This window comes from Phaenicophaeus curvirostris, chromosome 2, assembly GCF_032191515.1.
Source record: "Phaenicophaeus curvirostris isolate KB17595 chromosome 2, BPBGC_Pcur_1.0, whole genome shotgun sequence".
NCBI classification, from domain to species: domain Eukaryota; kingdom Metazoa; phylum Chordata; class Aves; order Cuculiformes; family Cuculidae; genus Phaenicophaeus; species Phaenicophaeus curvirostris.
This window is the reverse complement of record NC_091393.1, coordinates 26,377,859-26,402,402: the sequence shown is the minus strand read 5'-3', so window position 1 is coordinate 26,402,402 and position 24,544 is coordinate 26,377,859. Positions and strand designations below refer to the sequence as shown.

The window sequence follows — 24,544 nt, the reverse complement described above, 5'->3', positions numbered from 1 at the left end:
ACTGACTGAAATCACATCACAGCATATTAATAAACAGAGGAGTTCAGTACAAATCTTTCTTTTTGTGGTAGGCCACCTGAAAGCTGGTTAAACAGAAATTTTCGGGAAAATTCCCTTGTAAAAGGAAAATATAATTTATTTAATGACTTAATAAATGAATCTAAATAATCCCATGGAAGTTTTCTTTAGATTTAGCAGAAGACAGCATTCTTTGACAGAAGATACAACTACAGTGTAGCAGATTTTTTTACTTTATTCTTCAGTATAAGCTTAATACGGAAACAAAAATAAGTCTTGAGGTGGGGAAGAGGGGGAGACAGTTCTACATTTTTTCATTCAACATATTTTTCCTGAGTGGCATTTTAAACCTACAGTTTAAAAATACAGGTTACAGGGCTCAGTTATCGGTACGAGCCACAATTTGTACATTAATCCTATGTTCAGTGTTTCTCTTGGAACTCAAAACTGAGTACTCTGCAACTGTCCTTCCTGAAGGGAATTCCTGTTGTCTATTCTTGTATTCAACAAATTCTGTAACAATACCATGGTGCTCCCCTTCCCCTTCCTCCAAAAGAAAATCAGTAAGGACAAAAATCAATCAGCTTTTTCCTCCTAGTAGAGCTAGTGAGTTATATAACAAATGGATTATTTGCTGAAAATATACCTCGAGGCTGAAACTTTTAAAATCTGAAGAGTATTTAACACAAATAGTTTTGACTTAGCATTACTTAACAGGAAGATTCTTAAGCCTAGTGAAGGTAAACAATCGTACCCTTTTATCTCCTTTCTGCTACCCCACCAGCTCAAAGATAAAGACTTAACATTTAGCTTTAATATGCAGGAAAACTACAGGTTCAATTCCTACTCAGCCATGAACGGGAAAACACTAATCATCATGTTCTCAGTCTCCTGAGTTATTTTATTTTCACTGGAATATTTTAAATGGTCATTCTGGCAGAGCATAACATTAGATTACACACAAATACTTCCACTTCTGAGGTTTGTGCATAAAAACACAATTAAGGTGATTAACTAACTAACTGTCCTATGTTTTCCCTTATTTATTTCGTCAAAGCACTCAAAAAAAAAAGCAAATACTTTTTTCCAGAGTCAATGCTTGATCTGACCTGAGATATTACACATATTAGTCTTTGTCCCTGAAGTGAAACAGCTATTAATGTGCAAATTCCTAGGTTGTTCTTTAAAAGTCAAAGCTATTGGCAATGCAATAATGCCCAAAGATTCCTCTACTAAAGTGCCCCACTGACCACTTGCCTCGCTGTAAGCTGGGTCTTAAGTTTTATGTCGGACTGAAATCAGAGCACAAACCAGAAACCTCACTAACACAAACACAGCTGTTCCCTAGCAAGAGTCCCGGGAATCTCACCCCGTTGTGCAGACTGCAAACAGCAATAGCAACAACAGGACTCCTTCCTCTCTGGGAACAACCGGGACCTCTACTGAGATGCATCCCTCTCGCAAAAAGGAGGGTGGGTGACAAATACAAAGCCTACTCTACTAGTTTGGAAGGCAGACAGGGGCAAAGCTGAAAAGAAAACATGTTTTACAGATCAAGTTTTACAAGCTCGTACCCATGTTGGTATTATTCAAAACAGGAACATTATCATGGTATCGTAACACTACTGATCTCAGTACATATAAGGTTCTAAGGCAGAAATAAGGTGACATTCAAGCAAACAGGATGGATTTTTACAAAGCTTTTCATTTTTATCCAAGAGCAGAACTTTCTACTTATGGCTTTCTGTTAACTTTGATTACAGAATGACTCTCTTCATATTGAGCTGTACTCTCTGAGAACAATTTTGACAGGCTGAGTAAATCTGAAAATATTGTCTGATACTCACATAGGAACTGGAATTATAGCAAATTTCTCATTGATTACATTGCATGGATTTGAGTATTTTACTATTGTGACATCCAGAATGTACATTTCACATTCAAGCTTTCAAGCTGACTTGTTCTGTCCTCCAAGTAAATGGCATGTTATATGTACTTGGATCAGTGTGCTAGGAACTGACCACAAGACCAAAGGAAGACTAGCAGAGAAATCCTGTTAACATCAATCCCTTTTCTGAACTGAGTTCATCTTAATTAATATAAAATAATACTAGGACAAAAATTATTTCTTCTTTGAATAACTGAGCATTTAAACTGATAAAAAAACCCATTTTCACAGGATCCTGATAACACACGCAGAGGTTTTACTTGCTTAAGCTTTGAAACAGTGCTAAAAGCAATGTCTGTCTGGGGGCAGGCAGTTATTTATGTCTAGCAGGCTCAAAACAAAACTGCTTCAAGTCTACTGATACTAGGACAGCACATCTAAGTTATCATACGTGAACTATCATCTCAGACTCCGTCTGCAAGCTGATTTAAATTGACTCACCAAGGGCACAATGCGAAGACCTCAGTTTAGTCAGCACAGAGCATAAAGAAGCAAGATGTTACTTTTGCAGTGCTTGTGAGAAAGCACTGGAAGAGTTTACAGATAAATTTATTTTGAGTTGTATATTTTATTACTACATAGATGTGCGACAGAATGGTTGACCATCTAACCCAATGAAAACTTTCCTATACTTTTTAATTAGATGACAGAAAATATAAACTATAAAATTAAAAAGTTTTGAACCTACTGAGACAAACTTTTACAATTGAAATACAATAATCAATTAAACCTTACATATTTCAAGAGAAGCTAATTGATTTCTTTTGGAAATAACATGGTGAACCATTAATGAGGCTTCTCCAAAAATGCTTTACAGCATCTAACACACTGCTGGTAAACAGTTTCAAAGTCCTTTTCACTCCCCTAGAAAAGAACAGAGGAAAAAGAATATAAGAACAGCTACACTGGCTCAAACAAAAATTGTTTGCAAACTAGTTTACGGCTGTCAGTAATGGGAAATAAAGGACATTAGGGAAGAATAAGAACAGTACAAATACTTGGTGATAGCTTTTGCATATTTCTCCCTAATTTGAACTACCAGCAGCTCAAGAATTTCCATAGCTGAACACTATGACTTTGTACTCAACTGTTCTGGATGAACTTTCCTTCACATATTTCTTCCAGTCACTTTCTGAGCCGTGATAATTCTTTTCTTTTTTTTTTCTCTGCATTCTCAGTAACCTGTCATGTTGAGTTTCACAGTGGAAAAAGAAATACTTTTTTTGGTTTGAACCCATTTCCCATTAATGCCATTTGATATTCACTACTTCTTGGGTAATGAGTAGCAATTTCTTATCCACCTTTTTTCCATGATATCAGGATCTTACAGAGCTCTATTGCATCTTCATCCGCTTCTCTTCCCTAAACTAAAGAATCTTAATCTAATCAGTTGTTCTTGCCTGATATTATCCAACCTCTTTGACCATCTCTGTCCATACCTTTGTCTCTAACTTTTTTGATTACATCCACTTTGCAAGGTTGACCAACAAGGGTTATATTGAAAATAAAAGTGCGCTGCATTATTTAAATTTAAATAATTGTTATAAGCATAAAGACATGTTTTCCTTTCCTACTCAAATAATTTGTATTGTTTTGTTAAGTCATTTAAAAAAATATGTTCACAGTTGGCTTTGTGTAACACCAGATTATATGTCAACTGTGCAATCTGGAAAGATCATATATTATACATGCACAATCTTTAATCAAGCCACCCAAAGAATTTCTTATACATACATAGTATGGATCTTCAATGATAAGTTGTTTCTGTGGATCGTAACTTCCAAGTAGTTCAATTTTGGCCTTGCAGTCTTTAACTTGGTTGCTTTTCCTTTTCAGATCTCTGTAAAAGAGAAAACAAAATATTCCTATGAATTTTTCTTCAGAACTTTTCTGGCATCAGCATAAGGTGCTCATGGCTGTTTCTAGAGAACAAAGGAAAAGAATATGTGTCTGGACTCAATCAGTTCTGTGGACTCCTCATGTCGTTGCTTGGTTTTGTTTGTTTCTTGTTGTACAGGTTTTTTTTTAATTGAGTATGGAGCACACATATACAAACTTAATTCAGAGCACAAACAAGCAGTCAGGCACTCGACCCAAGCCTAACAGAATTTTGTAACAGTAACTTCATCAGCCTCTTCCTCAAATCAATCAGTACTTTCAATGCCCACTTTTAGCTTGTATTGAACAAAATTAATGAAAATTATCTATATTTTTGTCCAGAAGTATGGAGCAAACTTCTCCCACATGTCCAAAACCAGTGTTTTAAATCGGTATGCCGCAAGTCCTCTCAGTACTGCCTCTACCTCATGTGAAGTCCTACTACATTCAAATAACAGAAAATGGTAAACTGGTAAGCAAGACCTCCATCCTCCCTTGGACATCCTATAACATTTTAGCAGTTGTAACATCCTCTCTGGTCCACATTGCCTCCCACTCCTAAAACCTACTAGTTTTGCGATGGTAATTTCCCCATCTACTTACATTTGGCTGGCCATCCATTACCCCAAATGCAATTAAAATGTACCTCTCATCACCTTCAGATTAAAAGCATCTTAGTACTATGATTTTCACAGTGCTCAACCACCAGAACATATTACATCCTTTTACTATTACACATCCCCATATGAAATCATCATCATTAAGAAAAGCGATACTTGCAGTCATAAGCATGATCAGTTTTAACAAGCTGAATTCTAATTAATGATTAATTCTGATTAAGAAATTAATTTCAGATAATTAAGAAAAAGCAGTGAGATCACAATATTGCTTTTCCTTGAAGAAAAATCGGGACTCCTCTATAAACTAAGAGTTACTTGAATTTACAAATTTCAGTAGCCTTTTCTCTAGCCTCTTGTTAGAAAAACATTGTCTAAACACTTCCTCAAAAGGTTTTGGCACACCGTGTATGAGCAGGAGATAGCCAGCTGGCTCTGGTACTAAGGAAAAGGGGTGCCCCAAATCTTCTTTTTCTGACACGACAGGCATTCCAGCAACACCTGGAATTGGCTTTCCCTCCTAGTTCTACAATTCCTAGGGTAAATGGTTGAACTATGTGCAAATTTAAGGTGAAATTTAAGTGTAGCAGTATCAATATCCCGACTATAGTTGTGATGTTTCTTCTGCTCTACGGTTTATACCATATATATTGTTCACAAAGGAGTAAGTTTCCATTTATGAATTCAAGTGAAAATAGAAGTAAGACCAGTCACGTCTTTGCCTGACACACTGCAATCAAGCCAGGTATTCTATATCCTTCATCCATGCAGGCTGTGTGAGAGAGGTCATTCAACACATTCTAGACAGTTCAACAAAATGATGCTTATTTCAGTTAAGTGGTGCTGCTTCTAAAAGATTTTATGTGCTACTAATAGGGTTTGTTTGGTTACTGGTTGTGGTGTTTGGGTTTTTTTTTCTGTTTGGTGGTGGGTTTTGTAAACTAAATTGACATGTAGTAGTAGCCTGCACAAGTACTTTGACACTTGTAGTTTATTGAAGCTCAGCTCCTTAGCCCCAATCACCACTAGGTATGTAATCAAGTAGAAATTTTGCTAATGATATCCCAATTTTCATACTAGGCAGCTACTTCACCACATCCTTCTAAAACATTGTATCAAAGATGCACTTAATCAGAACATGGCTAAGAGTAACAAACAAGATCTTCCCCATGTAACAACTCTGCTTATTTCAGAGCTCGTTCTATTTCTATTAAAAAAAGGAAAAGAAAACCACACCATATTTAATTCCTTCCAAGTTTTCAGTGTCCATTAGATCCCATGCAATTAGAAAATGAGATCACTTAGATCAAGACAGTAGGTCCTCACTCTTAACTACACAGACATCATCTGCAGATCTACAGCACAAAGTATACTCAATTTCCATGCCCTTAATCCTTGAGTGGCATGTATCACACAAAGAAACTATTCAGTTCTAGCTCACTGAAACTTATTAAAAGTGAAGGATCCATCTGTTAGGATATCATTCACACACACATAAATGCCCCAAAACAAAAAACAAAGCGAGACAAGCTAAGCAGTGAAATGTGACATCTGTCTTCAAAGCGACTTTGGAGAACACCACTACAAGTAATCCCATTTCTTCATACATTACCTTAGATTGCTCTCGTCCATACAAAGTATATAATCAAAGGTCTGGAAATCATCTTTAGTAACCTAGAATTGAAAAGACATCCTTTAACCTACTGTTTGATTGAATAATAAGGGGGGTGGGAGGGTGGGGGACACGTGTGTGGTTTTGGGTTTTTTTAAATATTGGAGTTCTGATTTATTAAGAGACACAAGTGGAAAGAATAAAACTGTGTACCTTCAACTTTTACAATAATTCAAGGCATTTTAGATATACTCTGCCATGATTATTTAACCATTTATGCAGTTTTCCATAAAAAATACCCCAAGTTAGCTATTTTACTAATACTTTTTTCTTTTAAGCATCTCATGCATGAACTCAGAACATCATTACAAGTGACTTTTCTAATGCTTTCCAATAACTAAAACAAAAGAAGGTTTACAGACATGGAAAACATGCAATAAAAACATATAAAAATTACTTTGTTGACAGGAAAAAAACTCATAGGTAATCTGGAACTAGTTGCAATGCTTCCAATCTAGAAATTTGTGACTACACAAAAAAAGATACCAAGTGAAATTGAAAGCTGAAATAATGAGTTACAATCTCCTAAAAAGAGAAACACATTTATAGTATTTTAGGCCATATACGTTCACAAAGTTGATGATATAAATAAAATCTGGTATCTATTTACATCTTCCTACCATCATACCATCTGTTCCTTTTTTTTCCTGTAGCTTACTGACTCCTAAGCATGAATATTAACTAAATTCAGAGATCAGAGTTCCAAGTCAGGTAGGCAAACGCTGTAGATAAACCACTAAACTTTATCTGCATTGGAATAAGGATATCTTCAGATTTTTACCAATATAATTATATTTTGCTTACATTTAATCCTTAGCTTAAGGGCAACATCCTCCCAGACCATGCCTACAATGCACAGTATCACACAGCTGAACCAGGTGAATGAGGATGAATACATGGAATAAAATCCAGAATGAGTTCACATTAAGACTGCATTTCCTGCACAGTCTGATACAGAATCATAGAATCATAGAATAGTTTGGATTGGAAGGGACCTTAGGGATCATCCAGTTCCACCCTCTGCCATGGGCAGGGACACCTCCCACTGGATCAGGCTGCTCCAAGGCTCCATCCAACCTGGCCTTGAACCCCTCCAGGGATGGGGCAGCCACAGTTTCCCTCGGCAACCTGGACTAGGGCCTCACCACTCTCAGAGCGAAGAAATTCCTCCTTGTGTCTAGTCTAAATCTGCCCCTCACCAATTTATCCCCATTGCCCCTCGTCCTGTCACTACAAGCCTTTGTGAACAGTCCCTCTCCAGCTTTCCTGAAGCCCCTCCAGGTACTGGAAGGTGGCGATAAGGTCTCCTCGGAGCCTTCTCTTCTCCAGGCTGAACAACCCCAACTCTCTCAGCCTGTCCTTGAATGGGAGGTGCTCCATCCCTCAGATCATCTTTGTAGCCTCCTCTGGACCCGTTCCAACAGCTCCATCTCTTTCTTAAGCTGAGGATTCCAGAACTGGACACATGACTCCAGGTGGAGTCTCACAGGAGAGGAATAGAGGGGTAGAATCCCCTCCCTCACCCTGCTGGCCATGCTGCTTTTGATACAGCCCAGGACATAGTTGACCTTCTGGGCTGCAACCACACATTGCTGGCTTATGTCGAGCTTCTCAAAGTACATATAGTATCATAACCAATAAAATATGAAAAGTTTATTCAGTACAGGTTTTTCTGGCAGGCATCTCTGGGAAGGATGGGACAGGAAAGTAAGCAAGCAAGTGAACAGACAAAAGGTAAAACACATTACTCTGTAAGTCAGAGTTTTGATTTATAAAATTATTCACCAAAGTTTTAGATGACAAAAACCCATTTATTTTTTATAAAAAAAACCCCAGCAAATGGATACTGATTAAGCTCCTGTAACAGGAAGTAAGAAAATTGTCACCAGATTAAAGCCATAATGAAACATTCCAAACAGAGAGAACTGAAGGAGCAAGGTAGGGGGGCATGTGAAAAGAAGGGTTAATGAAGAAAACTAACGCAGACTCGTTTATTTTCACTGTAAAAATATTTGCTGTGTTCCTGCAGTGCCTTTGACCTACGAAAATATTTTTGCAGTGGAAATAGCTCTGTTTTCCTGGCAACTCCAAGCAGTACCTCTCCAAGCGGCTTCTGCTGGCGCTACGCAGCTGAACACAGGCCACGATGAAAATATGTGGGCAGAGATGTCTTTGTAGCCCAGACATATGTAAGAATAAAATAAACAACAGTGAAAATGAAAAACACACCTGCCACACTTCCCACACGCTCTGTATGCTTGACAACTTGACAGTTACTACCACATGAACCAGCGCTAACAGTCGCAAACGCAGCCCTAAACCCCAGACAACTGGTTCATAGATTGGAAAACAACTCTGAGATCATCGAGTCCAGCCATACCTGTCCACTCCTAAACCAGATCCCTGAGCACTTCATACACCCATTTTTTAAATCCCTGCAGGGATGGGGACTCAACTCAGCCTCTGCCAGTGCCTGAGAACCCTTTCTGTGAAGAAATGTTTCCTGATGTCCAGTCTGAACCTCCTTTGGTGCAACCTGAGGCCATTCCCTCTCATATTATCACCTGTCACTTGGGAGAAGAGACCAACATCCACGATCACGGTCTACAACCTCCTTTCAGGCAGTTATAGACAGTGATAAGGTCTCCCCTCAGTCTCCAGGCTAAACAACCCCACCTCCCTCCGCTATTTCTCATAACCCTTGTTCCCCAGCCCCTTCACCAGCTCTGTTGCTCTCCTCTGGACACACTCCAACACCTCAATGTCTTTCTTGTAGTGAGGGGCCCAGAACTGAGCCAGATGGTTTGTGCTCTTAAGCCCCACAGTAACACCACATACAAAAAGCTTAACTGAGCCAACTCCAGTGAGCTGAAGACATTCCTCAAGATAATGAAAATGAGTATTTTGGGGGAAGAAATCAAGGACATAAAAATGAAGTACATATTTGAGAAGAGTAGTGCAGAGTTCAAGTAGTCAACCTTGAACACAACTACACAGAAAACAGCGCCTTTACATTAAATAAAATTATTATTAAAAACTATCAATGGAGAAACACATCATCATTCCAATTTTTTTTTTTTTAACATTGTTTACAAAGGGAAATCTTTTCTCTGTCTAAAACCCAAAGAGAGGCAGTAGTCCTCTAATTTATCCAGTTGTGAAACGGTGTTTCATACAACCTTCTCCTAATCTCAATTTCATATTTAAGGCAAATGTATGCTATGAGTCATACAAAAATCAGTTTTGGCCTCAGCATGAATAAAAGTGAAGCTGTTTAATACCTATCTCGTTTGTGCATGAAGAGCTTAGAGAATTTCAATGCAGGAATAAACATAGAGCAATCTATTATCAAATAAAATGTTAACAAAGCCTTTCTTTTATATATATTTTTTTAGATGAAGATACATATATATACACACGTTTATTTTTACACTTCATTTTCACTTAGAAGTCACTTAAATTATCACTGTATGCGATGGCAGGATGTAATGAATTTAACATTGTCTCTTACATAAATAATTTCTGCAGCATTTATGTCAGTTTTGAATTTTAAAAAAAGATACAAACCATGATTATCATAATTATGCACAAAACTACATGCAAGAAAGCCCCTTCCACTGGGTGGCTAACAGTTTTGCACAGGAGCAAAGAGGATAACTGCATGAGGTAGTCACCTTATGACAGTATTTCAGAGGCAAGAGAAGATAAATCCCTCCTCTATCTTCCTGCAGCTTCTGTATTAAATCTTTCTTAATCTATTCTGAAACAAGTCACACACAAAATCCTACCCTCGAGTTTGTCTCTAACAGTGAAACAAATGCACTTCCACTTGTATTAATCCAACCACTGTGAAAAGTCCTGTTCTACACTGCTGAGTCCCTCTCTTTCCCTCTCACAGTATGGCACCGTGAGACCAAGAAGTCCACAGTTTGGAGAATCAACAGAGACCACCTGACACAAGCTTGGACAGAAATATTTGAGTCACACAGTTAAAAATCTGTGCAAAATGAATAGTTACTGGTAGTTCAGGGATTTGAAAATTGTCCTTAGAAACTGTTTGTACTGGGATGCTTTAGAAAAATTTTCATCCTGTTAGTCTTTATTTTATTGTCTTGTTCTTGTTAATATTCTCTCCCTGTACGTGCAACGTTTTAGGCACTTCTGCTTTAAAAATCTCCTCATTTGCCAGGATGTATAAGTAAGTGTCTTCATCAAAGTGTTTTCACTCTTTCTCTGCCAAGGAAGGATAAACGGATTTGTTTCAAGGCAGAGGATCAACTGGTTTTGAATGCTTTGCTTTAGTTTAACTGCTCACAAACTACTCTAGTAGTACCTAAAGCCAGTTCTCACATTTCCGAGGCTTATCTTTTTAGAATACAAACATGTCGCAGTACTGTGACTGAAACACTGACTGATTACTTTCAATACCATATAACTTGTATAATGATAAATAATGCTGTTTGTAAGCACTGATAAATAGTAAATCCAGAACTTGTAACAAGAAAAAAATCACAATAGAGCTTTTCTCTTACTTATTCTAAGAGTAAATCACTAAAAATCTGTAACGATGTTGTACTCAATCCTGTTTGCCTTATTATACATGGAGATCAGCATCAGGAGAGGTCAGCAAAGGGCAACTCCTATTGAGAGAATTTATTTTACATAGTTAAAGAACTAAACACGTAGTCTTTGAAAGTGAAGAAAGTAAATATGACCTCAGTAGGATCTAGTAAAACTGTGAAGTCAACAGAAATGGAAGATAATAAAGCGACTACTTGATCTTTTTGTCAGTAAAAGAGCTAGTGGCATAAACTCAAGCTAAGTAAAGGTCAAACCGTAAAGGAATATCTTATATCCAGAAAACAGTTAACTGAAGTGAATTATGTGCATTTATTTGAGTGTTTGAATGATATAAATAGATGTAGACACATTTAGATCATAGAATCAACGAACCGCTTGGTTGGAAAAGATCTTTGAGATCATCGAGTCCAACAGTACCTGTCCACTACTAAACCACATCCCTAAGCACTTCATCTACTCATCTTTTAAACATCTCCAGGGATGGGGACTCAACCACCTCCCTGGGCAGCCTCTACCAGCGTCTGAGAATACTTTTGGTGAAGAAATTGTTCCCGATGTCCAATCTGACAGCCCCAGCACAATTTGTGGCCATTTCCTCTTGTCCTATCGCCTTTCACTCGGGAGAAGCAGCCAACTCCCGCCTCGCTACAATCTCATTTCAGGCAGTTGTAGAGAGCAAAAAGGTCTCCCTCCAGCCTCCTTTTCTCAAGGCCAAATAACCCCATTTCCCAGTTCATAAGACTCGTTCTCCAGCCTTTTCACCAGCTCTGTTGCCCGTCTCTGGACGTGCTCCAGCACCTCAATGTCCTTCTAGTGAGGGGCCCAAATCTTATTTCCAAAGTCTCTGGAAAGCAGTATGGAAATACCTGTTCTTTTGTTAATGAAAACCAAGATGAGCTTTGGCAAAACTTAGGGGATGTCACTACGTGACAAACCTGTCTTCGACTTAAGAATGCTTCAAGAGTTAACACCAACCATGCTAATGATCTTGGGTTTGAGTGCCTGTGCTCTAATTTAGCAGTCTAAATTCTTTCAAAAGATTTTCACACAAGAACAGCAGCTTTTGGTGATGAGTGAACAGGTATTCTACTTATCTTTGGACTCGCTAAAAAATTCCTTGCTGAAAGAAGCATCACAAATTACTAGAATAAATCATTATCTTTTAAAATGCCCTAACTACTAAATAGCTGAAGGCAGGATTTTTCTACAAAGCAGAAACTGCTCCAACGCTTCCTAGTAGGCTTCCAATCAAGCCTGTCACTAAGAAACTCACTAATCTCAAGTAGAAGAGTTAGGCCATTTTGGAGCCCTCTGAAAAACTGCACATAGAATTTATTACATGCTTAACCATGCATTGGTCAAATGACTTCTGTGACTGTAATGGTTAGGGCTAAACAAAGCGTGGATATGAATAAGGAAGAAAATAATACTCTCTTCTACCTGCCGTGCTTTATGTGCTGTCTCAATGCCATGATTTCTTAGACAGCTTAAAGCCCTTGGATCTGGGGAGCGCCCCACGTTCCAGTCTGAAACAGCAGCACTGTCTGTCATCCACTGTAACAACAAAACAAATACATACAGAGATTTAAAGGAACGTGAAGTACAGTACCTGCCTGGCAATATGATTCATGGTAACGCCATGCTTCTTCATGCAATTCTGTCCTCGATAGTCAGGAGGGCTTCCTATTTCATAGGTAGATGTCGCTGCACTGTCTATCCTCCACTACAGAAAAACAAATTTACATTTTTATGTTTCCTAACTGGCTATGAGACAGTTATTTCTTAGGCAGGAAGAAAAACAAACAGCTTACCTTATTTTCAAGTTTTTCATCAGTCACAAGTTTTCTAAAAACAGCTTCAGCTATTGGAGAGCGACAAATGTTTCCTGTGGAAACAGGAGATGAGAGTGAAATTTCTGACGATTAAAACCAAAACCCAATAATTGCGTGGATTTGTCAGCACAGATCAGATTAAAGATTTTTATTTCCGTAAGTAGAATGCAGATTGCTTGTGTTATTACAACCCAAGAGATTCTGCAATGGTGGAAATCCAGAACCACGCACCTGGTTGAGGCACCCCCCGTAGCAATTCAGGGTGGCATTCAGGGTGGTCCTGACGAGAAGAATTTGGGAATACCAGTGGGTGAAAATCATAGAATGGTTTGGGTGGGAAGGAACCTTTACAGATCATCTAGTTCCAACTTCTGTGCCATGGGGAGAGACAACTCCACTAGATGAAGTTGTTCAAAGCCTCATCCAACCTGGCCTTGAACACCTCCAGGGAGGGGACAACCACAGCTTCCCTGGGCAACCTGGGCCAGTGTCTCACTACCCCAACAATAAAAAATTTCTTCCTAATATCTAAGAGAAATCTCCCCTCTTTCAGCTTATACCTGTTACCCCTTGTTCTATCACCACACTCCCTGGTAAAAAGCCCCTCCCTAGCTTTCTTGTAGGCCCCCTTTAAGTGCTGGAAGGCTGCTCTAAGGTCTCCCTGGAGCCTCTTCTACTCTAGGCTGAACAAGTCCAACTCTCTCAGCCTGCCCCTCTATGGGACGTGCTCCAGCCCTCTTATTATCCTTGTGGTCCTCCTCTGGACTCGCTCCAACAGACCTATGTCTTTCTAGTGTTGAGGACTCCAGAACAGAACCTATCATGAAGTCTCATGAGAGACTTCATAGAGGGGCAGAATCATCTCCCTTGACCTTCTGGTCACACTGCTTTTGATGCAGCCCTGGATACAATTGGCTTTGTGGGCTAAGAGCACATATTGTCCGCTCATGTTAAGCTTCTCATCCACCAGCACCTCCAAGTCCTTCTTTTCAGAGCTGAAAAACTGGACATGAGCCAGCAATGCCCAGAAATTTTTTACAGTGAGAGTGGTGAGGTCCTGGCCCAGGTTGCCCAGAGAAGTGGTGGCTGCCCTATCCCTGGAGGTGTTCAAGGCCAGGGGCTTTGAACAACTTGATCCAGTGGGAAGTGTTCCTGCCCACAGCAGGGAGGTTGGAACTGGACGATCTTTGAAGGTCCCTTCCCACCCAAATAATTCCATAATTCTATGATATCCAGTCTTTTGAAATGCATATCATTATGTGAAAAGATACAACTTATTGCAATAAATGGGAGGAATGTTGTGTAAGCACATTGCTGTCTTCTCCTCCTCCACAAAGAATCCACGATCACAGAAGGTAAAGTTATGGAATTTCAATTCCGGTAAATCATCTTTATCATCAAATCTTCCTACACTCTGGCAAATCTCAACCCATGCTTTATTGGAGAATCATGAATACATCAGAGCACCTTCCAGATACCAATTCCAGCCTTCCCCCACCCCCCCCCAAAAAAAAAAAAAAAAAAATCAATCACACAAGCTCTAACAACAACTCAGGAAAATAAGTTTTCCAAATATGTTTTTGACCCAAAATATGGAGAATTATTAACAAAACGTAACTGATGGCAAAGCTGAAGTGCTGTCAAACAGCCAACAAAGAGTTAAGATGCTAGTTATACAAATATGTAATCAGTCTTCTCTTCCAATGGCCTCCAATTGCCCTAAGCCAACTGATTTGACCTTATTTTCAATAACAACCTATTTCAACAATGAAATAGTGCCCTGTTAAACAACAGAAATCATGGATCTACAACACTGCTATGCTACTGAATTCAGCTGTAATTCAGTTCACCATCTAAGGCAGACCTCGCAAACGTGTAAAAATACATATTCTTTGAATAAGAATGAAATGTCTTAACAATAAAAAAGTAGATTCAACTATTACCTTAAGTCTACCTTTTCATCCTTCAGAAACTGAGTAACTAGATGGACATTTATAATATTTGATGTGTCACCCAGATGTACAATAAATTATACAAATAACTCTTTGCTTTCCATCAAAGAGACTTTGCCCATCACTGACTTTCACAGAATCACAGAATCACAGAACAACCAGGTTGGACGAGACCCACCGGATCATCGAGTCCAACTGCTCCCATCAAACACTAAACCATATCTTTTGAGCAGATGTGATATTTTAGACTTATTTCCATACCTTTAAATAAATCGCACTTCTACTACTGATTATATTCTTTCTAAATCTCTAACAGTGAAAAAAAAAAAATGCCACGAACAAAGCTAATTTTCTGGCACATCAGGCACTTAGCCTCATTTTCATGCCTTTATTTTCAAACGAAATATCAAGGTAGACACTTCACTGCTAAAGAGAAAGAAGCTGCTATGACCTAGGCAGTTAATAACTTGCTGTCAATCATGCTAACTATAAAAAAATGGAACTACTGAAGTAATACAAACTTGCTGTCAAAGTTTTAGAGGACATCAGACGACTTAAATGGGCAAAAGGAACTGGCTAATCACCGAGAAACTGATCTCACTGGAATATTAAGTGAATTCTGATGGCAGCAGGTCTTCTTCCAGGAGAAAGCTTACCATTTCCATGGTTTGAATTGCTTTTTTCCTAGCAAAGAAATTAAGTCGGTCTTGAAGGGAAAACAAAGCAGGGAAAAGTGGGTTTCATTTATGAAGTGACTGCAAAACCGGGTTAATACTTAGTAATTATAAAAATGTTGAAGAATATGGTGACAAATTTAAAACTAAATCTCACTTCTTTGATCGAGTTAAGCCTTAAACAAAGGGAAGATGGTAACATACAGCATAAGACGGAAAAGAATATTTACAATCAATAAGCCCAATCCTTTGATATTGCAGGCTCATATGGCATCACTTCTCTTACCAACACATCAAGTGCTCTTTTAAAAAGCATCATTTATTTTAGCAGGCTATTCCAGAAACTAATCTCCTGTGGTAGCCAGAAACCTTCCAAATCCCATTTAATATTTATTCCTGGAAGTCTGTGCTCATCTGATTTTGCTTAACATCACTCTTTAGCTTAAAAACCTTTCTTTCCTTCACCAGACACAGAATCGTTGTCAAGCATAGCTGTGCTAAACTAAACAAACCAAGCTCTCAGTCTCCTCGTGGAATTACCTGACTCTTATCTAATTGCTCCAGTTAAGCCAACTCTGCACTTGTTCTAATTTGAATTTATTTTTCTTGAGTACTGACAAATAAAAAACACAGACTAAAACACAGGAAAATTTTTCAACTATTTGTTTTATAAAAGAAAAAAAATAGAGTCCAATATATTTACTTAGCTCTTTTTAAAATAACCTAAGATAACTTCTACAATCACATCTGACTCCTTCACGAGTATCAAATTAGTGATCATAATCCCCTACTTCTAATTTGTCCATTCCTTCTACTTCTCTGTTGCTTCAAACAAGTGACCTTTAAGTCTTCTTTCTCAACTACTAATTCTGTTTCCACTACACCAGCTGTCGAGGCCACCCACTTCTTCCTGTACAATATTTTTCCTTTGTATGAATGATCCCACGCTACTGTGCATGAACAGTAAGTTTTACTACTACACTCCAAATTTCAGCAATACACACTGATTAATACTATTGGTCCAACTAACTCATTAACTGGCACCAAGAACTTCAAAATGGTATTTTTGAAAGAAAGCCTTCATGGCTTTTTCTATTTAACCTTCTGCTTTCCCTGGATTGAACGACTTGTTACAAACTTTGACTCTTCTATAAGCCGCTCACTACTTAAAATAAACATCATAAATAACATCTTGGATGATATCCTACCAAATACCATCATGAATGGCACAATGATCACTGACTGATTAAATATACTAACCAGCAAGAACCAGCAACTGTGCTTATATTCTTTGTGGAATGAACACATAACCTAGTTTGTGACTAAGAATTAATGTCTCCTACGATGGCACAGTCCAGATGTTACTAGAGGTATTAACGCTATCATGGAACTGCAACCACCATTTAAATCTATTCTTGGGAACCAGGGACAGAATCTTAGAACTGCCTTAACAAAAGCTCTTTCCTCCACATACCATGCAATATTACTTACATCCTAACAAACTCTGTTTTCCCGTGCTACTCCGTGCGACTGTTATCGTTCATCTCGTCATCAATGTAAAGCCCCATCTCACCTCACTGATCTATGCACAATTGTTTTCCGGTCACCATCCCTTTCCCACTATAATTTCTATCAATTTCTTATCGAGTTTTATATCTCACGTGTCTTTCCAGGCTTAGTTGAAGTTCCTCACAGATGCAGAGTATTTCCCAAGTTATGGATTGACAGCCATAATTGGGGAATGAAGGGGAAAATCTTCCAAAGAGATTCACAGGAAGATCACATTCCTTGGTCTTGAACTATATTTTCCTTCAATGTTATCTACACCTTATTTTTCCTACCACTCCTGGTGTTGCTTTCTCCTTCATTGTGTTTCTGACTGACTGATCATGCTCCTTTTAAGCAGAAGATAACAGGATTAAGGTTTGCTGAATCGCCATCTTCTCCCTTCATTTTTAAAATTTCAAGCTCTTTAAGTTGTAGTGACATTTCAATGACAGAAAAACAGTATTCAAGGCACCCAGACAGAGCCTGCCCATTGAAGTAAACCCTTCAAACATCTCCAAATATGATGATTCAAGGATAATAGACTTAAATTTCAATCGCAGAATGAGTACTGGAGACATTTGTTGATCATTCTTACAGAGTTGTGCTTTCTCTCCCATTTTCTAGGAACAGACTCCGCTGATCATTACCTAAGTCAATGCTTAATTTTTTGAGCTCTTACTCCAGCTCTGCATTAATCTTTGACCCACTCCCATACAGAAATGGAAGCATTGCTTCCACTGAGAGGAAAAACAACTTGAATCCATCTCATGCTCAGGTGCACAGCTCATCTCCAGGTACTGTTGATCTAATAATCTATTCTCTCAATCACTCTTAGATCTTCACTGTTCCTTACTCGGCTCTCGAACTCTTCCAGCCCTTCCCCAAATGCTAACAGATGCTTTACTCTTCTTCCTCTGTTTTTCTGCCTGTTGTTTTTAACAAAAAAGTTTTACTAACTTTCAACCTATCACATTTAAAAACCTGGTTTTAGCTCTACTTATCTTTCCATGCATGGTCAGTTCACCTGAGGAACTATAATTCTCCTTCCAAGTCCATTTGCATCACCCACCCTTTGATAAGTGAGTGTTTAAAACTTACTACTCCCTCTATTCTGTTCCGTACTCAAATCCTTGTCTGAATTTTATCCCGATTCCTGATTCTTTCCCATTAAGTCTATCTTGTCACAGTCAGTATTCAATTAGCTTTGTAAGGAACCTTTCAAGGCTATGATTTTAGTCCAGATTCCCTGGTCGTTCCATTCACAGTCAATTTAATTGCATACTTATAATCTTTATCTGAAACACCTAAGTATATAGGTACCTAAATGACATTATCTAACTTCCATACATGCCTCCACTGCCAAAGCACAGTGGGATTTCTCTCTGAAGTCGAATATTAGCACAAGTGTGTGTGTGTGTCTGTGTATTTCTAAGCAGAACTCAATTTTGGCACCAGATGTCAAGGTTTAGTCGGTGTAATCAATGCCAATAGCTTGCCAGGATTTATGGTAGTCAAAGCATCAGCTAATTAGCTGAATGGTCACACTTTAAAAATCATTCTCTATAGCAAGATTACTTATACTGAGTTACCAACTACTGGAGCATTATGCTTTTCTCAGCAGTCTAAATGTATAAAAGTTTTCAACACATAAGCACCTACTCACAACAATCAGACTTCTGACTTTTTTTTAAGCTTACATGTTATTTCCCAATTCTACGATTGCTTTTTACAACCCTGCTTTCAACTCTCTAGTAGTTATGTATTGACTGAAACACAGATTAAATAAGGCATTTTATTCTTACAGCTATCATACCAACGCTGCATCGAAGAAAGGCATTTTCCTTCCATTTATCTAACATACTTCTCTTCTTCCAAAAAATAGCATTATTGCTTTTTGCCAGCTTGCTGAGAGCCCTCATTATAGCAGCTGTTTTCCATGTTTCATCCAACCAGTTGCTTTCCCATCCCTCAGCTATAAATGGCACTTTGTCCTAGAAAACCTTGCATTTGGCTACATCTAGACGCATAAAATGGATTGCGACAACCGAACTAGGAAATTCAAATTTCTCTGTAACCATAACCTAATTTCCTCATACCAAATAAATTGTCGTTTTATAAGCGATTTTATGCAGTCTCCGATGGCAATATTCATACTCAGTGGTTCACAACAATCTTCTGAGGACCCAGCCAAAACCACTCTGCTTACTGTTCACCTGTGTTACAACTGTTCCTCCGCACACGGAGGAGATCAGTGAGGCAGTGCCGGGTCCAAGGTGCCCATGCAGCTCGTTATGCTATAGGGGACAAGTCATCAGAGAGAAAGAGGCTGAGTTATGCAACACAGCATCATATTAAGCTCATTTCTGGGGCTCGACCATTAATTAGATGAGCTATCTAAGTGTAAAAAGAGCAAACTGTGTTTTAGTTCCCCTCCAGCTTTAATTATTTCTTTACCTTAAATGAAAAAAGATTCTTTCCCGGTGCCTTTTCATATACTGTAATTACGCAAGTTGCTGGGCGCTTCGCTTCTTTCTCAGTGATGAGAAACGCTTATCATTAACGTCGTTACGCACATTAACTAGATTGTATTTTGTTGTGTAATGAGTATCTGCTTATTTCATTACCAACAAAGAACACAGTCAACAGATTTTCAATAACAGGCTTCTTTGAAAATAATGTAGAAAGAAAATGCGATTTTTCACAAAGGCTTCTACTTTCAGGGATCAGCTCTCATCGAACAGGGCAAACTTCTGAATTAATGTTTCATTCACCAGCACAGAATACTACAGATGAATGCAGTTCTAGAAATCTGTTTAGTATTCTTTTGAGCAATAACCACAGGCAGTATTTCTAATAAAATTCAGGAGGCAAAACTCTACTAAGGCACAAGTATCACTCTTCAAGACTAATAAAAAAGTATTAAGCAAACTTAAAGCCAGAAGAAGAAACAAGTTGCCTTCAAAACTTAAACTGAAAAGAGTATATATTTCACCGGAAAAAGAATCCTTCTCATGTCAATTAGATTTTATGTCACACATCACCTACTTTTAGGGTGATTTTTTCATAGCCGTGTAGCACAGATGAAATTTAAAAGGCATTTACAACATCCATTTAAAAAAATCCATTCCATTGACATTGGTCCTGATTTGTTCACACTTTCCTCAAGCTTAACGTTAGTAATTCTACTCAAATCCTGAATTATTACATTGTTTTCCACAAGCAACAGTTCCCGAGAGACTCAACTTGTAACCCTGCAAATCACCACTTACACACCGTTACATACACATGAATTGTTTCATGAAGATTAATATTGCCTTTAGAACTTAGTGTTTGGAATGAAGGATGCATATTAATTATGAAAATGTTTGACTGACTGAATCACTGGTTACCACTAATGCAGCAACTGGTAATCCCTTCCTAAAGAAGGCTGATTTTACTCTAAGGCAAACTTCAGAACATATTTCACAAAATTAAACTCTTGTTTTGTGATTCAATTAATCTGCAATTCTCCTATTAGAACAGAAAAGCAGATAAGGAAAAAAAAAAACATATTAACCAATGGTTTTGCAACAAAAGTGGCAAAATGCCCAGGATTTACAAGGATCAACTCTCACTATGTAGGTAAGATTATAAGGGCTAGGAAGCAGATAATGTTAAACGCCCTCCTACATAAGAACAAAGAGCCGTCTAGTTCGTTGTACCCAAAAGGGAGCAGAAGCAGATGTTTAGAGAAATGGGGCACGACCCTGTAATCCGAGCAGTCAGGTTAGCAATTTGTTGATTGTGAAGATGAAGAAGATCACCTTGCTTATCACTAATCAATTGTCTTAAGCTTCAGGAAAGATCCAAACCTTTTCTGATCCCATTTACACTTCTGGTTTCGTTGACTTCTCATGACATGAGATTCACAAATTAGAGACATAGAATAAATTAAAAAAAGAAAAAAGCTTCTTAGTTCTTCATTTAGGAAGCCCAACAAAAGAGCCTTACTCGTTTCACTTCTTTACACGATGGCCATAATTTCATAGATCAAAATCACCTCCACCAAGTTCTTTTTCTTATCACAAAATTATAGAATGGTTTGGGCTGGCAGGGACCATAAAGGTCATCCAGTTCAACCCCCCTACAGTAAGCAGGGACATCTTCAACCAGATCAGGTAGCTGAGCCCTATCCAGCCTGACCTTGAATGTTTCCAGGGATGGGGCATCTCCCACCTCACTGGGTAACCTGTGCTAGTGTTTCACCACCCTTCGCTTAAAAAAATTCCTCATAATATCTAGTCTAAACCTCTCCTCTTTTAGTTTAAAACCATTATCCCTTCTCCTATTGCTACAGGACCTACTAAAAAGTTTTTCTCCATCTTCCTTCTAACTCCCCTTCAAGTACTGAAAGGCTGCAAAAGGTCTCCTCGAAATCTCCCCCAGCTGAACAACCCCAACTCTTTCAGCCTCTCTTCACAGGGGAGGTGTTCCAGGCCTCTGATCATTTTTCTGGCCCTCCTCTGGACCCGTTCTTCGCTTAAAGCCCTAATGTACTTTCCCTCTTCTTCAGCGATGGTTCTGTTAGCCCCAGTCCTTCCCATCACCATTGTCTCTTCCTCCTAGACGCCAGGTGGCCAGGGCAGGGCAGCAGATCCCTCCTGCGGGTTCTCCTCCCTCCTCGCTGTCCCAGCAGCTCAGCACTCTTTCAGACTGCTACTCCCAGTCACCATCCAGGGCTGCTCCCAGCAGAAGGCCTGGGGCAGACAAGGCAGTGTTCTCTGTCAGTTGTGTGCAGCCAGACAAGACAGGATATACGACAGGCTGAGAGAGTTGGGGTTGTTCAGCCTAGAGAAGAGAAGGCTCCAAAGAGACCTTAAAGAGACCTTCCAGTACCTGAAGGGGCTACAAGAAAGCTGGGGAGGGACTGTTCACAAAAGCTTGTGGTGACAGGATGAGGGGCAATGGGGATAAACTGGAGAGGGGCAGATTTAGACTAGACACAAGGAGAAACTTCTTCACGATGAGGGTGGTGAGGCCCTGGCCCAGGTTGCCCAGGGAAGCTGTGGCTGCCCCATCCCTGGAGGTGCTCAAGGCCAGGTTGGATGGGCCTTGGGCACCTGATCCAGTGGGAGGTGTCCCTGCCTGTGGCAGGGGAACTGGAATTAGATGATCTTTAAGGTCCCTCCCAACCCAAACTATTCCATGATTCTATGATATTTCCCACTTACAGACCTGTGCATACGTTTTCCCAGAAATCTATGCGTATTTTACTAGTAAGTTTAATGTTATTATGAGTTTCACAACAGTCCAATCTCTTGCTAAGTTGGATCTGGCTTCAGCTCTGTCTGACCTTGCGTTTGAGATGGGGAAAGACTGCAAACAGAGGCAGTGAGAGAAGAAGACACATCTGTTCAGCACAGATCATACTGAACACAAGACATTCTTATCTCCAATAAGATGAAGAGTGATACAGTGCCTTGAAAAACACTATTTGAAAAAAAAAAAACCATGCTATAAACCCCCATGCTCACAGAGGGACATTCTGTCTAATCATAGAATCATAGAATAAACAGGTTGGAACAGACCCACCAGATCATCGAGTCCAACCATAATTTTCAAAACATACAGTTACTTGGATGAAAACTTAACTCTGCCCTAGCTTAAAGCAAAATGTTCCATTTTTTGTAACACTGTCTTCTTTTTAACTGGTGTCAGCAACCCGTGGCCAAGCTTTTGGCTTTAGGGCGGTAGGAAGAGACCAGCAGTCGCACCCATTACTTGTGGCTGTGTCTTCCTTTCTACAAATCTAAGACAAAGGGGACGTTTCCGCATGGGGAGGGCGCGATTAGTGAGTTACACCTGACTGTAATGGGAGCAGAGGACAACACAGACCCCCCCGCCCCCCTCCAGCCCTTTCGAGCAGGGGGTAAGAGTGGGCGGGGCCAAGCAGGGAGCGATGCTGAGTGGGCGGGGCCAAGCTCAGGGGTGGGCGTGGCCAATCGGGATCACGGCGAGTGGGCAGGGCCAAAGAAGGGGGGGTCATGCGGGATCGAGGAGCGGGATCGAGGAGAGGGGTCGCACCCGGGGGCGGGGCCAGGAGCCCGGTGGGAGTGGCCAGGCGGGAAGGGGGCGTGGCCAAGCTGGGCCCGGGGGTCGGCCATGGCGTGGGGGGAGATGCAAGGCCCCGGGGGCCCCTCGGGCGCCCCGCCGGGCCCGAGCCCGGGCCTGGCCTCTCCCCGCCCGAGCAGCGTCGGGAGGCGGCCGTGAGGAGGAGGGCACCGCGCTTCCCTCCCGCCCCGCTCACCCAGACACACGAAGAGCACGGACTTCGCCTCCCCCGCCGCCATCTTGGTTGCCGTCCGCGCGACAGGGGCGGGGGCCTTTCCGGATGTCGCGCTGACCGGCGCCGCGCTTTACGGCAGCGGCCGCTAGAGCCGGCTACGCTGTTTGCCTGATTGGAATGAATAAAATAAAAGGCAGAGCGTGAAGTATCGTGTCCAGTTCTGGAGTCCCCGACACAAGGAGGATATGGCACTGCTGGAACGAGTCCCGACGAGGCCACAAAGGTGGTCACAGAGTCATAGAATCGCTTGGTTGTGAAAGATCTTTGCATCCAGCCGTGCCTGGTCGCTGCTAAACTAGATCCCGGGGCAAAGATCCGAGGGCTGGAGCAGCTCTGCTGAGGGTCAGGCTGAGGGAGCTGGGGCTGTTCAGCCTGGAGGAGAGAAAGCTTTGGGGAGCCCTTAGAGCAGCTTCCAGTACGCGAAGGGGCTCCAGGAAAGCTGGGGAGGGGCTGTTTACAAGGACATGGAGTGATAGGACGAGGGGCAGTGGCTTTAAAGTGGAAGGGGAAGATTTAGATTGGACACAAGGAAGAATTTCTTCGCGATGAAGGTGGGGAGGCCCTGGCACAAATTGTCCAGGGAAACTGAGGCTGCCCCATCCCTGGAGGGGTTCAAGGCCAGGTTGGATGGGGTGTTGAGCAGCCTGATCCAGCGGGAGGTGTCCCTGCCCATGGCAGGAGGTGGGACTGGATGGGCTTTGAAGTCCCTTCCAACCCAAACCACGGTTCTGTGATCCCTGGAGGTGTTTTCAAGGGCGGTTTGGGTGAGGCTTGGAAGGAGGTGTCGCTGCCCGCGGCCGGGGGTTGGGTGCTGTTGCCGGTCTCTCCAGCCCCGAGCCCCGCTCGGCTCGCCCCGCCCGCCGCACCTGCGCCAGGTGAGCGCCCAGCCCAGCCGAGCTGAGGGCGCTGCGGGCCGGGCAGCAGTGAGTATCGCCAGCCCTCCCGCCGCCCCCTCCGCTGGGGACGGGGGGGGATACAGGGTGGGGAAGGGAAGCCTCCCCCTACCTCTACGGCAGAAACCGACCATAGGGGTGCAGAGCGCCCCGGAGGTGCTCAGCCCCGGGGGGATGGAGGGGGGTACCCATAGGGGATGGAAGGGATGGAGGAGGGGGGCGCCCCTAGGGGATGGAGGAGGAGGGGGGCACCCGTAGGGGTTGGAAGGGATGGAGGAGGGGGGGGCACCCTTAGGGGATGGAAGGGATGGAGGAGGAGGGGGGCGTCCATAGGGGGTGGAGGAGGAGTGGGGTGCCCATAGGGGATGGAAGGGATGGAGGAGGGGGGGGCACCCTTAGGGGATGGAAGGGATGGAGGAGGAGGGGGGCGTCCATAGGGGGTGGAGGAGGAGTGGGGTGCCCATAGGGGATGGAAGTGATGGAGGAGGGGCGCACCCTTAGGGGATGGAGGAGGGGGGCGTCCATAGGGCATGGAAGGGATGGAGGAGGGGGGGGACACCCTTAGGGAATGGAGGAGGAGGGGGGCCCCCTTAGGGGATGGAGAAG

At 41.2% G+C, this 24,544-nt stretch overlaps 2 protein-coding genes across 3 annotated transcripts in view; one reads left to right on the top strand and one right to left on the bottom strand.

Annotated features, from left to right (window-relative positions):
• The window catches only part of TMEM18 (transmembrane protein 18), a 285,061-nt gene that overhangs the window by 209,946 nt on the left and 50,571 nt on the right, over positions 1-24,544 (top strand). The gene's annotated exons all lie outside the window — the stretch shown is intronic.
• On the bottom strand, positions 234-23,137 carry ACP1 (acid phosphatase 1). Of its 2 annotated transcripts, none has more exons than XM_069851610.1 (6): positions 23,007-23,137; positions 12,526-12,599; positions 12,324-12,437; positions 6,074-6,135; positions 3,701-3,806; positions 234-2,830 (listed from the first exon to the last, which is right to left on the bottom strand). In XM_069851610.1, exons 1-6 carry the CDS (start codon positions 23,047-23,049, stop codon positions 2,753-2,755), a joined length of 477 nt encoding a protein of 158 aa, XP_069707711.1. In that variant the 5' UTR covers positions 23,050-23,137; the 3' UTR covers positions 234-2,752. The 2 variants fall into 2 exon arrangements, with proteins under 2 accessions (XP_069707711.1, XP_069707712.1); XM_069851611.1 differs by lacking the exon at positions 12,324-12,437 and adding an exon at positions 12,155-12,268.